The sequence below is a fragment of the Trichosurus vulpecula genome, chromosome 4 (assembly GCF_011100635.1).
Source record: "Trichosurus vulpecula isolate mTriVul1 chromosome 4, mTriVul1.pri, whole genome shotgun sequence".
NCBI classification, from domain to species: Eukaryota; Metazoa; Chordata; class Mammalia; order Diprotodontia; family Phalangeridae; genus Trichosurus; species Trichosurus vulpecula.
In genome coordinates, this window is record NC_050576.1 from 103215343 (window position 1) to 103229729 (window position 14387).

The 14387-nt window shown below is 44.1% G+C and overlaps 1 protein-coding gene across 8 annotated transcripts in view; it reads left to right on the forward strand.

Moving 5' to 3' along the window:
• PPP1R12B (protein phosphatase 1 regulatory subunit 12B) overlaps positions 1 to 14387 on the forward strand; it is a 256546-nt gene that overhangs the window by 225705 nt on the left and 16454 nt on the right. For 5 of the 8 annotated variants that reach the window (XM_036757291.1, XM_036757293.1, XM_036757289.1 and 2 more), the window contains 5 exons: positions 2834 to 2850; positions 6460 to 6595; positions 8005 to 8109; positions 11961 to 12014; positions 13220 to 13270. In XM_036757291.1, the coding sequence (XP_036613186.1) occupies positions 2834 to 2850; positions 6460 to 6595; positions 8005 to 8109; positions 11961 to 12014; positions 13220 to 13270 (363 nt within the window). Of the gene's footprint in view, positions 1 to 2833; positions 2851 to 6459; positions 6596 to 8004; positions 8110 to 11960; positions 12015 to 13219; positions 13271 to 14116; positions 14232 to 14387 lie in introns of all 8 variants that reach the window. The other 3 variants (XM_036757286.1, XM_036757288.1, XM_036757290.1) reach the window with 3 other exon arrangements.

Consider the following 14387-nt stretch of genomic DNA (forward strand, 5'->3'; position numbering starts at 1 on the left):
TCAAAGACCAGCTGATGACAAGGCATATTATCACAACCTGCCCTTTCTAATCCCTTTTGGGAGCATTAACCTCCCATTGTGATTCAAAGCAGGTAAAATAAGAAGAGTGGCCATTTTGACTGCTGCCTTTGTGAAATACCCATACTGCAAACCCTCTGGAATAAGAAATTGTGGTGGCATACCAAGAGTTATTGCATTGACACTTTGCCCTTCTGCCTCCTCCTAACATTGACTCATCTATGAAAAATTATTCTGGGCCTCTTCATCCAGAAACCCAGATTTGCTTGGCCCTCATTGCTGTCTAATTGTGTCAAGTCATCTTTGTATTTCACACCAACCAACCCTATCAGGGGCTCACAGCTTCCTCTCAAAGCCCTTCACTATATGGTTTGATGTCTGTCTAAGGACTTTCTTCTATGTGGTTGCAGGACCCAAATAGCCTTGTCATGCTACCTGTGCAGCTGTAAATTAAGTGGGATATTATCATAATCATTTATTCTTGTAAGTAAGGCTGTCAGTAGAAAAGATTAGCATTGCTTTGAAACATAAACTTCAAGAACTAATATCTATCAAAAGAACTTCTAATCCTTTCCTAATTCCCCTGTCTTGGTGAAAAGAAAAGATTGCTTCTTGACTATAGAAGCTACTGCCAGATTCTACGAAAAAAGCTTAGTGCAATAGATTTAGCTGAAATCTTAACAGAAAACATGAGCGATTAGCTGGAAAAGGAAACTAAAAACATTTTTACAAGTGAAGTAACAATAAGTGTATAGAAGTAAAGTCAGTGCATTGAAATGGTGTTTAGCTCTTTAAAGGGTAGGGAGGCGTTAATCCATACTCATCCTGAGGAAGTGGGCATAGTGAAGCAGAATGCATCAGGGGAAGTCAGGAAGGCCTTGAACATCCATCTTGGCAGAGGGCTTCGTGAACTTGCCCTCCTCATGCCACACCATTCCACACCATCTGAAATGGTGTGTTCCATTTGGGGCACCATGTGAATAAACCAGCGAGTATCTAAAAGAGACCAGGATGACGAAGAGCCTCAAGGTCGTGGTGAATAAGGATCAGCTGAAGGAACTGAGGATGTTTATGCTTTAGAAGAGACTTGGGGATCTAATAGCTTTCTTCAGATACTCAAAGGGCTGTCATGTGAAAAGGGTTTCTATTTGTTCTGCTTGGCACCAGAAGGCCAAACTAGAGCAGTAGGTAGAGGTTTCAATGAGATAGATTTGGGTTCAAAATCAGGAAGAAGCCCTTCAAAATCAGAGCCACTCAGCAGTGGAATGAGATGCTTCAGAAGGTAATGAGCTTTTCCTCATTTGATGTTTTCAAGCAAAGGCTGAATAATTATTCAGGAACGTTGTAGAGGGCATTCTTATATAGGGATGGGATAGACTTGATGGCATCTGAGATCCCTTCCTATTCTGAGATTCTGTGTTTCTGTGAATAGTTTACCAAGGTTTGTGTGTAGTCCTGTGTAGAAGCAGCGAAATATGCTAGGTGGGCCTCCAGCTCTTTTCTCCTCCACCAGAGTCCTAGTCTAATGCCTCCTATAGTATGGGGATGACCCTGGGTCTTAGAAGGCAATGCCAGACAGTCTCCAGCAAGTCCTGCTAGGCTAGAAAAGCTTCAAGAACAGGCCCTGAAGTAGATTCTCTGTCTATCAAACAAAGACCATCCTAGCTCCATTAAGAAGCTCACCCTGAGGTTGACCACCAGGTGATGAATTTTTGGCCACAGCAGCTAGTAAAGACAATCTCCTAAGTCATACAAAGCAGGCTTTGGGATCTGTGTTGGTCAAAACCCACACTGATGAAGTCCTTCAAGTATTCCAGAAGAAGCACCGATCAGTCTCCTCTCTTTGCTGTACAAATTATGTATATGTTTTGGCAAAGCCTTAAAGAGCTGTCATGCTGCATCTGCTTGGAATATGATTTTCCTGGTATTGGTGAGACTTCTTCAGGAGAAGGGAGGAGGGGATGTCACTTGTGCATACACAGACCCAGTTAAAAGTTTGGAACAAAGCAGTCTGAATCAACATTCCAGAGTAACCAACTCTTAGTTATTTAGAGATTGATTATCTGCATCCCAGGACTGTCCTGGCACTTTTACTTCTCCCTTTATTTACCTGTCTTTGACAGTTTTTCTACTCAGTAGCACCTGAAGAGAGTAAACAAAGAAGTGAAATTCAGAACCCTTGAACTTTTTACTTGGTTAGGCTTTGGTAAAAATAGTAATGGGAGAGGAAATTGAGACTCATAGACATAGGTATTGCTCTAACCAAATAAAAATCTCAGATAATTTAGGAAGACCTTATTAATCTTTGTAAAACTTGTTTCTAATGACCATAAATAATTGACAGTTGTCCATGGATTTATAGAATACTTTTCTTCCCAGAACTCATTTACTCTCACAACATCCCAAAGATCTGGAGAAAGACAAGTAGGTTCCTTACCCTCAAGAGCTTGAGTAATTTACCTAGAGCTAGCTACTAGCTGTGGTAGAACAGCCAGTGATAAAAAACATTAGTAGACTCTTAGTGGGGCATTTTTTGCTTTTGGTCTAACACCCTACTAAGCCAGAAAAGGCTGCCCAGAAAGTCCCAAATTCAGGGTATCAAAAAAGAATGAATGCCACAAAGAACATTGAGGGCAGAGCCTAGCATCCTAACTTTTAAAAACAGTCAGTTGTTTGTCATTTTCAGATTTATTCTGAACTGTAGTTATGAAGTAGATGAATCTTTTTCAAGGGTACAGTTTTATAAATAGAAATAATGAATCCATTCCTTGCTAATATTGTGGTTTTTTTTTCTTTTGTCTCCCTCTTTCTCTAGCATGAAAGACTTTCTAGGTAAGAATTTTCCTTGTTTTATATGCATGCTTAATACTTATGTGTGAGAATGATTTGCCTTAATCTTTTTCCTTTACACAGTTTAGCAATGTTTCCCTCTTCTGGAACTTTTCATTCCTACTTCTACTACTCTGTTGCAGGCCCTTATTAATTCTCATCTGAACTAGTATAATGCCCTCCTAACTGATCTCTCTGTCTCTGTCTCTCTCTTTCTCTCTCTCTCCTGCCCCTTCTCTCCCTCCCCCTTCCCTTTTCCTCCATCCACAGCACATGCAACTTCAGGATCTTAGCTCAAGTTCAACCTCCTAAATGAGGGTTTTTGTGATCTCCCTAGTTGCGAGTGCCTTACATCCACTCCCTACCCTCACCAATTACCTTATATTTATTTTGAATATGCATAGGTATGTACATGTCTCCCTTGACAGAATGTAAGCTCCTGAGGTCAAAAGCTATTTTATTTTGGGTTCTATATCTCCAGCACCTAGCATAGGTGTGTCACATAGTAGGCATTTAGTAAGTGCCTGGGAACTGATTGGATGTGAAAAGTGAAGGGCAAAGAGCCAAAGATGCCTCTCAGATTATATGCCTGAAAGAATGGCTCAGTAATGGTATTAATGACAGAAATGGTACAGTCAGAAAAAGGAGTAGGTTTGGGGCCAAAGATGACAACCAATTTGGGGCATTTTGAATTTAAAGCGCTAGTGGAGCATCTAAATAGAGACATCTAGTAGACAGCTAGAAGTGTGTGTCTGAAGGTCAGAAGAGCAGTCAGGATGGGAAATGAACATTTGGAAGTCATTTGCATTGAGGTTGTAGTTGAAGCTATAGGAATGAATGTGATTGCTAAGGGGAAAAGTGTAGATTGAAAAGAGTAAGCTGAGGACAAGCCCAAGAAGAAGATCCATATAAAAGTATCATCAGTAAAGGAACCAGTAAAGGAGAAGGGGAGCTGTTGGAGACAAAGGAAAAAGACCAGGAGAGCTGAAAGAGCTCCAGTAGGAAGAAAGACCAATAAGGTCAAAAGCTTGCAGAGAGATTAAGGAGGATAAAAACTGGGAACAAAAGGATTTGGTAGCTGGGAAGTCACTGGTGACCTTTGAGAGAGCAGTTTGAAAAGACTGGGGAGTGAGGAGAGGGAGGCATCAGGTATAGACAGCTTTTTAAAAGAAATTTAATAGTGAACCATGGTAGAGATGGGATAGTAACTGAATGGAAGAGGAAGCTTTTTAAGAACCGGGGAGAAGTGAGCATCATTTTTGTACTTGGATAGGCAAGAGTAAGTGGAAAGGGAGAGGTTAAAAATGATTCAGACCCTTAGAGCAAGGCCTTGGAGGAGTCTGGAGGGAAAGTCATTGAGGGCACGGATTTCAGGATTCCCTTTGGTGAGGATTAGGGATGCCTCATCTATGACTGGTGGGAGCAAGGAGAAAGTGAATGATGATCCAGAGGTTTAAGAAATGAAAAAGCGAGCTGAGAGAGCTCAAGACAGATGGCTACGTTCTTCTTTTTGAAGTGGGGGAGTAGGTAAGGTCACCTGCTCGAATTATATGTCAAGACCAGGATGTTGAGGATCAAGATGTAGGGAAGAGAAGGGAAGGAAAGGTTTGGAAGAGTTACTATGGGGAGTGAAGTAGGGAGTTGACAAGAATCTAATCTAGTAGAAGGAGTATCAGGTATCCATGAGAGGACCTAATTGAGGCTATGGACCCTAAATGTTTTCCACTGCTGCACAGCAGTTCTAGAATAGGAATGGAGAAATCATATGGTGGAGGTTGCCTCCAGATTAATATTCCAAAGCACTACATCCCTTCCCTTCTGTGGTCAAATGTAAGCTTCTCTGGTTAGCTTATAAAGCCCCTTGCAGCCTCAAGCACAAGTCTGACCATGCCACATAATCAGACACACTCCAATGTAAAATGCTCTGTTTGGCAGTGAAAGCTCCTCCCTCCTGGGCCCCTTTCTGCCATTCCAGTGTGCTTCCACTTCACTCCCCTCCACATACTCTATGGTCCAGCTAGAGGTGCCCATTTACTGTTCCTTGTGCTTGGCTGTCTCTCTTCATCGGGCTGTGCCCAGTCCCTGCAATGCTCTCCCTCCTTACCCCTGACTCCTGGCTTCCTTGGCCTCTCTCTGAATTCTGCTCAAATCCTACTTTCTGCAGGAGTCCTCTCCTACACACTTGCACTGCTGCTGTCCTCCTCTAAGATTACCTTCTTTTTACACTGTAGATATCTTATGTGTCAGTCACTGGACAATTATTAAGCACCAAGGGTAGTAGCATTAAGAAGAAACATCCCAGGCCATAAGGAAGAGGGTATATTGATAGTCTGCCTTAAGAGAAAGCTATTTCTTTTCCATAGTTGGTCACTAAATTCAGAGAAGGTTGGTTAGAATTCCCTGACTGGCAATTTTTTAAAGATGTACCAGTCTACCCTCCTACAAGGTACTAACAGGGAGTAAGCCAAATGAAATCAACACTCTTTACTGCTTACCTGGTAGGGAAGTGGCTATTATATGAAATAATCTTTTGTTGACTCTCTTATTATCCTAAAAGAACATTATATTTTAAAATGGTATTGTAGATCCTTGCCTCCCCTGCCAGTCTCTCCACAAAGTCCTCAGCTACCTTTTCTAGCTTTTTCTCAACTCCTCCCAACTTGTAGAAATGCACACATATGCCATAGCTGTTCTCCTTCCCAAGATGGAGCCATTTGGTGTTGAGCTTTGTGAGGCTAGAGGTTGGGTTTGGTTGTGTTGTTTTGTTTTTTCTCCAGCATTTTAAATAGTTGGCAACTTTTTAATTTGGTGTGAACAATTTTATTAAGGAACAAGGTGAAGATTGTACATCATCATAATAGGATCTCAGTTCCCAGGTGTTACAGCTGTTATTGTTTCTAACATTCTTTCATTGGGTTTGGACTGACCAGAGATGCTAGAAACAGAAAATCAACACCAACCCTAAAACATCCTGAGTTTCTGGATGTTATTACTTGGTTGCTAGAGGGTGTAACTCTAACATAACAACCTACACATGCAATATAGAGTAAGAAGGACAGCTATGTTTATGATCTGGTAGCATCCCTAAATATTTGTAATTCAAACAAACCTATGGAGCAACTTTGGCAGCCATCTGCCAAGCTCCACACCCTGAAACCTCCAGTCCAGATCTCTAACTACATATGTTTCTATTTCATTGACACTTCATTGGAGTCAGATTTTGCAAGAGTCACTGACATCCAAAAAAAACTTTTCATTTTAAAGCTCTCTCTAGTGTGGGAAGCAACTCAAACTTAAACTAATTTGAAAAGCCCTGAAGATTCAAGTTTAGCGCACAGCTCCAAACCACCAATTTTTCAAGTAGGCTCCACACTTGGCAGTCTGCTACGCACCTCCCTCCTCACCAAAAAAATCATGAAACTTTTCTGTGAGAGCTATGGAATGCTCGCAGTCAGAGATTAAAGGGAGAAATGGTTTGTGTTGTTTCTGGCCAGTGCTTTTAAGTGTTCCTTAGAGAGTAACAAGCAGCCTTTAAACAGTACTTCTTTCCCCACTATTTTCTTTTCTTTTTTCTCAGAATCAAATTGTGCCTTTACTTTTGTTTCTCCATAGGCTGGAATCAGGAGGCGGTAGCCTCACCACCACTGATACTTATAGTGACCGGGCTTCAGCAAAGGCCCGCCGGGAAGCCCGAATAGCTTCTTTGACAAGTCGAGTGGAAGAGGACAGCCAAAGGGATTACAGAAAAGTAGGCTCTTTTTCAATCACTTTCCTCTTTGGGTTATGAGAACTGAGCCTCTCAAGTGAAATCTAGGTGAGCTGGAAGAGAAGGGAAGGCATTTGAGGGTCAGGTAATAAAAAGTAATTTCTGGGCACCTTCATTGGCCCTATTCAGTTCTATATCAAATGTTGGGGTCCCTGTCTAAACCTTTTCCATTGCAGTATGTGCTCTGGTGTCAGATCTCAAGGATGTCAGTTGGGGTAAAGAATTAAGAATTGTCAAGAACAGGAAGGAAGGGAAACCAGGCATGTGTAAAATTAATACCACGAGTGTAGTCCCCTAAAGTTCCTAGATCGGCCCTGATGTTTTTCACAAACGTAGATGTTTTCTAAGGAGTATGAAAGAAATAACATGGCCTCGTGGGTAGCAGGCTGAATTTGGAGGTAGGATCCCCCCTCAGACCCTTCCCAGCTAGGGGACCCTCCATCAGCCCCTACCTCTTCATCTGTAAAATGGGGTTAGTAGTACCTCCACCCCGCCCCCCCCCCAGGATTGTTGTAAAGCTCAGGTGTGAGGATAAGTACTGTCATGTAAGCATCCTTACTATTATGTTGAAAAACAGCGGAAATGCCACCGGGTGTTGTTTATATCCAACCAGGTGGGATCAGGGTTTGAATTTACTTTCTCTCCAGAGCTATAATTCCTGTCCCAGAGCAGCTTGAATGACTTCTTTTTCAAATTCTTGGAGGTCAAAGATAAGCTGTTTTGTTAAAAATACTGTAGCAGAGCAAAGTGATGTTTTCCTTTTAACCCTTGTCCAGAATACACATACCCATGAGGCTGGTTCTGAAACGTTGTCTTTGTTATGGGGACATAAGGGTTATTTGTATGAGGAGATTCAAATGTTCTAGAAAGAAGCAAAAGAAAGATTTTTTCTTCAGAATTGAATTTTTTTTTAGCTGCCTCTGGAAGAAGGAAGGAAAGGAGTACTTACTATGTTCCAAGCAGTGGACTTAAAAAAAAAATTGTAGTTTGATTGATGTTAGGACATCATTCATGCTTTCCTGTATGTTCATCATCTGGGTCTTTATTACTTTCAAAAAGAAAAAAAACTTCATCTTTTCTGTCACTTGGAGTTTTTTATTCTCTCCCACATATTTTGGCCAGAAGCAACATGGCCTAGTGGACAGAGACTTGGCCTTGGTGTCAAGAAGAGCCAGGTTCAAGGGCCGCCTCTGGCATAGGCTTGCTGTGTGATGCTGGGCAAGTCCCTCTGAGGGCCCCTGGACCTCCCCAAAGGGGCACATTCCAGAGGTGTTGGGCTGCCTTAGGGGAGAGTTGGCTCTGCTAGTGGAATCAAGGTTCTTCTGCCCCTTCTCCTCCCAACAGTGTTAAGGAGTGGGTGACCAGGTGCTTTCTTCTTCTTCTTCCCCAAGCTCTATGAGACTGCCCTGACGGAAAACCAGAAGCTGAAAACCAAACTGCAGGAGGCCCAGCGGGAGCTGGCAGAAGTCAAATCTAAATTGGAAAAGGTGGCCCAGGTGAGGTTGAGGGAGGGTGGGGGTGGGGGTGGGGCATGGAGGAGGAAGACAAAGGCTTAGACCAACAGGAGGGGGTGAAATGGCATGTCTGCAGGGCTGGTGGATAAGCCTCAGAAATCTTTATTTGCTATCTTAGTACTTTGCCTAAAAGGGAAAAATGAAATGTACAGTGAGTATCTCCTGATTGTCACATACTATCAACATTTCTGGGGACTTGTTCTTGCTTTGGCCACCCTCTCCACTACCCAGTTGGCTTTCTGTGCTCTCAGTGTCATCCTGTTGGTGACTCATCCTCCAGCTGACTTCTCACTCTATATTTCAGACAAATAGAGAGGCCGAGGCTCAGACGTAAGGGATGTTTGCAGCTGAGGCCGTGTAGCAAATTGAGAGCTGAGACCATGAGTGCTGCGAGGCCCTTTTCTCTTGAATCCAGAGCTGAGGTGCCATCCAGTAGACTAGGAAGCCTGCTAGAGTCTCAGCCATCACTGTCTAGGAACAAGGATCTTTAATGGTTGGAAGGCTACGTAAACCACTCTTCTGTTACAGCTAAGCCTGGTTTAATTAGATGATGCTTTTAAAAGGTGCTGGAGGTAATAACCTCATTCCCAGTGAAACAAATCCTGCAGCTGAAAGCTGAAGCATGTGCTGTCTTAGTTTGTTATGAAGTTAACAGGAAGCCTATTGAGTTGCTGCCCTCCCTGCAATGTTTAGAGGCTAAGGATTTGGAAAAGTGAACTGATTTTAAAATGAATCTAGAAGATGAAAAAATAACACTAAGAAATGGGCACGTTCAGTCTGGACATGGGGTTGAAGAGCAGTGATCAGAATTCCACGATATATATTGCTAGATGGTAGGGGTTGGTTTTTATTAAGTGCTCACTCAACTCATCGCTTACAGCTACCCTAGACAGTAAGGGGTAGAAAGAACCCAAGAAGGCTTCGTGGTGCCAGAGCAGTTTGGTCATAGCACCTCAGCCACTGACAAATAGAGGGAGGCTACCTGCTCCCAGAAAATGCTCTCAAAATCCCCAGATGAGAGTAGAGTCTTGGTTTTTCCTGGCTGTAGTAGTGGTTCCTGACTGAAAGACTCTACTTGTCAGAGATCTTGCCCCCAGTATGAGCATAGAGTGCAGTTTGATGGTGATTCAAATTCAAGGGAAAAGCTTAAACTTCACAGTGGAGGGCCCAACTTCCCCTTCTTCATTTCTTCTTCAAAAGAAATGAAAGATAGCACTTCTTGGGGCCTTTGGGTGTTCTTGGCTTCTCCTCCAGCCTGTGGTCTACAACTGGCAAGCTGTCCAGCCATCATCGGATGTTGACTTACAAGGCAGGTGCTGTGAAGAGCCTCACCCTGTCTGATCCCTGGGAGAAAGCCCATGTTCTTTGATGTACTGCTTACTAGGGGTGGGGGGAGGGGTTGAGTACAGCCACTGTTGCCAGATGCACCTGAGGATTGAAATTCTGGGGAGGCCATGAAACTATAAACTCTTCTTGTGTGATTTTGCTAAACATGGAAATTTTTTAAAAACAGGGTTTGCCACTTTCTAAGGGAACTGGCTTCTTATGATGAAGGATCTGACAGCCCTATATCCATGCGTTCAATAAACAGCTGAGCAGCGCTTTGTGCTAAGTGCTGCCCCAGGTGCTGAATAGATACATAGAGAGAGAGAAAATGAAATACAAAGTGACTTCCAGGAGAAAAAACCTTAACTGGGGGGAATCAGGGTGGACTTCCTGTAAGAAGTGATACTCAGGCTGAGCTTTGAAAGAAGCTTGGGATCCTCAGAAGTGGACATGAGGAGGGAGGACATCTCAGGCATGGGAGACTGCCCATGCAAGACAGGAGACAGAATGCCATGTGTGGGGAACAGCAGGCAGGCCCAGGGGGCTGGAACAATAGAATGGATGCAGGGGGAGGCATGTGCAAAAAGCCTAGAAAGGAAGGCTGGGAGCAGAAAGAGGAGGGCTTTAAAAGCAAAACAGAGGCATTTATAGTTTATACTAGAGGCAAGAGAAAGGCACTGTCACTTCTTGAGAAGGCGAGTGATAGGGTCAGACCCTTGCTCTGGGAATATCAGTCTGGCAGCTGTGGGGAGAATAGACTAAAGAGGGAGAGACCAAGGACTGGAAGATCTGATGGGAGGCCATTGCAGCGGTCCAGGCAGGAGAGGATTGAGGCCTGAGTCAGGTGGTGCAGCCGTGTGAGTGGGAAAAAGGGGGTGGTTATGAGATATATTATGCAGGCCAAAATAACAAGTTTTGGTAGCTGATGGGATGTGAAGTGTGAGTAAAGAAGAAGAGACAAGGATGACTGAGTTTGTGAACCTGGGTGCCTAGAAACGTGGCAGTGTCTCACACAGAAGGGAAAGTTAGGAAAAGAGGTGAGTTTGGGTGAAGGATAACGAGCTCTGGTTTGGACACAGACCATTTGAGATGCCTATAGACATCCAGTTGAACTTGTCCGGTCAGCAGTTAGTAATGCAGGCCTGGCACTCCAGAGAGAGATTGCAGATTTTTATGTCGGTAAAAGAAGTGTCATCATCACACATACGGCAACGTTCCCTAACATGCCTGCTCTGGATTGGAAAGCAAAGGGACTAAAATCATGAAATACTTTTCCTTTGTATAAAAGTAACTTCAAAATGCTAAGTAATTACATCTCATAAGATAGCATCTGCAGCATCCTTAGAAACTTGAGAAAATGAGAATTCAGAGCAGAGCATGTCAGAGTTGGACTGGACCCTAGAAATCATCTTGTCTAAATCCCTCATGTACACGTGAGAGGAAGGGAAGGAAAGGCCCAGAGGAGGGAAATTACTACAGCATGCTGGTCAGGGGCAAAGCCAGGGCTAGAATCTGTGCCTTCCGACTCCCCTTCAGGGTTCTTTCTACTTCACAAGATCTGTCTTACTAAGTAAATGCAAGCGAAAAGATCCATTTCTGCTCCCCCTCTATCTTCCTTCCCAGGAAGGATTTGATGAAGGGATAGTGGTAAAAAGCAGGGGCCAGGGCTTTCAGACTGGAAGGCGAGAGATCAAGATGGGAGTCAGGATTCTGAGTCTTGTTGTAAAAATATGGACGGCTCCTGGAGTTCTTGCCTAGCAACAGCATATCCTCTATAGCGCTTAAGTACTACCTGTGCATGGCACCATCCAAGAGTAAAGTCAGTTAACAAATTGTATTTTTGTGGTCCATCAATATAAAAGACACCTTGCTAGGTTCAGTGGCACAAAAGAGAGCTTGAAACTTTATTTATATTTAGTCTATCCCCTGACCCTCAATTAGACATTCCTCAAGTCTAAGAGTGTTCCATTTTGTTTACCAAAAATTCAAGTTCTGCATTTTTTTAGGCCACTTGCATACTGTACTTTAGGGTACAGGGCACAGCTGATCTAAAGTTCCCTTGGGTGCTAGCAGCAAGGAAATTGGGAAAGAGGGACTGTTTGGGGCAAGAATAGGCTTCAAAGTGGTTTTCTCATTTTGAGATTCACCAAGTCCCATCCTGTAAGACACAGGTGAAGAGTTGGGAAAGAGAGCCAGGTGTCAAGGATGGGGAGGTGCTGAAGGAAAGAGATGGCTCCTACTGCTGACTATGCATCCTCCCTTCACACTAACAAATGTCCCTGGGAGTCCAGACAGACCCAGCTAACTCAGAGACCTGCTGTATCAGATCTTGACCTTCTGCCAGCCAATCTCAGTATAACAGTTGGGGGACCCCTGGTGTGGGGGACCTCTGAAGCTCTGCTTTGTGTTTGTGAATGTCAGGCTGAGGACAGTGGGGAGAGTAGACTGGGTTTTCTATATGTCCTAGGTTTTCAATAGTAATACCTGGGTTTTTTCATTGATATCAGCAGAAACAAGAAAAAACCTCTGACCGATCAACAATGCTGGAGGTGGAGAAAAGGGTATGTGTGTTCCTCCTTCCTCTGCTCTATCTCTGTTTCTCTTTTTACTTTCCCTGGCTTTGTTGTTCTTGCCAATGGAAAAAGTTCATCTTAAAAAGGCGTTATTAGTCCTGCCACATTCTATCCCCAGCTTGATGAAAAATTCTTTTTGCCTGAGTTTAATTTCTAATTCTTTTGGGATCCCAGATGGCCAATCCTTTCCCCTTGTTCCATTCTTGGTCATCTCATAAAGACCCTGCTTCCAGGCTCCACTGTGCCACATCATCCTGTAAAAAATGTATTTTGGTTTAGCTGAAAATCATCGCATGCACACCCTCCACCAAGGTCTCTAGACCCCTCTGGGCCTCATCAGCAGAAGGGAGGAGCTCATCTGGGAGATGATGCAAGCCAACGGAGATTTCCACTGACTGAAGAATTTCTGATTCTGTGCTAACTGAGGCACTTGCCTAAAAGGTTTGAGGATGCTCCTCGGGCTTGACATTTCTCTATTAAGAGACCTGAATTATGATTGACTTGAATAGATGAGCTCAGCTAGGTTTTGACTATATCTTTCTGTCCCAGCTTCCCATTACTTTATATTTGGAAACTACCTAAGTCATACATTCTATTCCCCTCATGCAAACCTCTTTGAGCTTCCATCTGATCTGATCCCAGTGATGATCCCTTTACTGGGACTAGTAGGGATTAGTCCTTAGGATAAAAAGAAACAAGATACTTGGGGTGGAGGCAGGGTGATGTATCAAGGGCAGTCTACACTTGCTCCCCATTGTGGGGGACACTGACTCTGAGAATATGTGGGAGGAACATGACTGAAGTGGGTAAAAGGAAAAACTGGGTGTTGGTCACTTGAAGTTCATTTGAAGCTTGAAGACATTTTTGACCTATGCACTGTGACCTGGGATAACTTGGTCCTGTTGTATTGATACTATCATATGCCATTTCCCTATACAACCTTCTGCTGTTCCATTATGGAATTCACTTAATGCGGTCTTCCTCAAAGAAGTAGCCTTATCCCCAGAGTGGTAAGGTCCACCACAGACCCCCAAACCTGGAATAGAAGTGTGCCAAAACCAAAAACAGGTGAACCCTTTTAGGGGAGTTAGAGAAAACTGCTGTTTACAGGTCACACAGTTACCTCTATGAGACCAGCTGGAAAAAAGCACAGTTTGACCCCCTCCTAAAATAGTTGCTGTTTCTTTAAACAGGAGAGGCGAGCCCTGGAACGGAAAATGTCAGAAATGGAGGAGGAGATGAAGGTACAGGAGATTTGATTTTATTTTCCCTACTCTGTCTGATTTTTGAATGCTTAACAGATTTGAGTCGTTTACTCATCACCCTTGAGAAAGATCTACTGAGGTAAGGGGGCAGTTCCTCCCTTCAGGACATTTTACAGAGACTTGTCAAACCACACCTACTGTGGCCACCCCGCGCCCGCCGCCCCCCCCCCCCCGCCCCCCCCCCCCGCAAGTGCATCTTGGAACTAATGCTGCCTTTGTTTTGAAGGGGTGACTCCTGCAGGCTGCAGACAGACGTGAGTTGAAATTTAAGGCTCCGTAACAAATCGCTTCACCCTCACAGGACTGGGCAGTAGGGCCAGGGCTGGTCTTCTGACTCGATGTGGCCGCATGCTCCAAGCCTGACAAAGCCTGGCAGAGGTCATGGGCTTCCCCCACATCCCCTTCCCCATTTTAGCACACTGCAAAAGGAAGCACAGAAGATCATTCTGAAACAGAGTGGAGATGGATTTCTGTATTGATTTCCTGTCCCAGACCATTTCCCTGACATATTCAGGAATGCTTGGCACTCACCCAATGCAGCAAGCTCAGGCCACCAGAAACACTTCTTGGCTTCCCTGCATTTTCCCTTTGTCCTTCCTTTTCCTTCCCTGTTTGCCACACGGCCATTGGCCACTCTGATGCAGAGTTGTACTTTTGGGCTGTTTTGAGCTGTAGAGGCTGGCATACTGCCCTCTGAGGATGTCACTGCCCCAGGGAAGGAGAACGTAAGACGCCCCTAAGATTTGGTGTGGGTAGTGCCTGGCCCCACAGGATGCTGCATGTCCTCAGCCGCCTGGTGCTTGGCTTTGTTCTATCTCTTCACAGCTTCTTTTCTTACTGGTTATGACACCAAGAGGCAGCTTTCTGGAGCACAGGTTTTCTTCACTTGGAGAACAGGACTATTGGGCTAGAAAAATGGAGGCTGTTTGGATCCGTCAAGGTGAATGAGCAGATGACTCCATGGGCAGAGCTCCAATTCCTCACAGTGATGTAGGGCAGTTAGTTACCGTTGTCATCTCTACTTTACAGATGAGTACACTGAGGCAGAATAGCTGCACAGATCATGGGTGCTAGAGCCACAACTTGGACCTGGGTC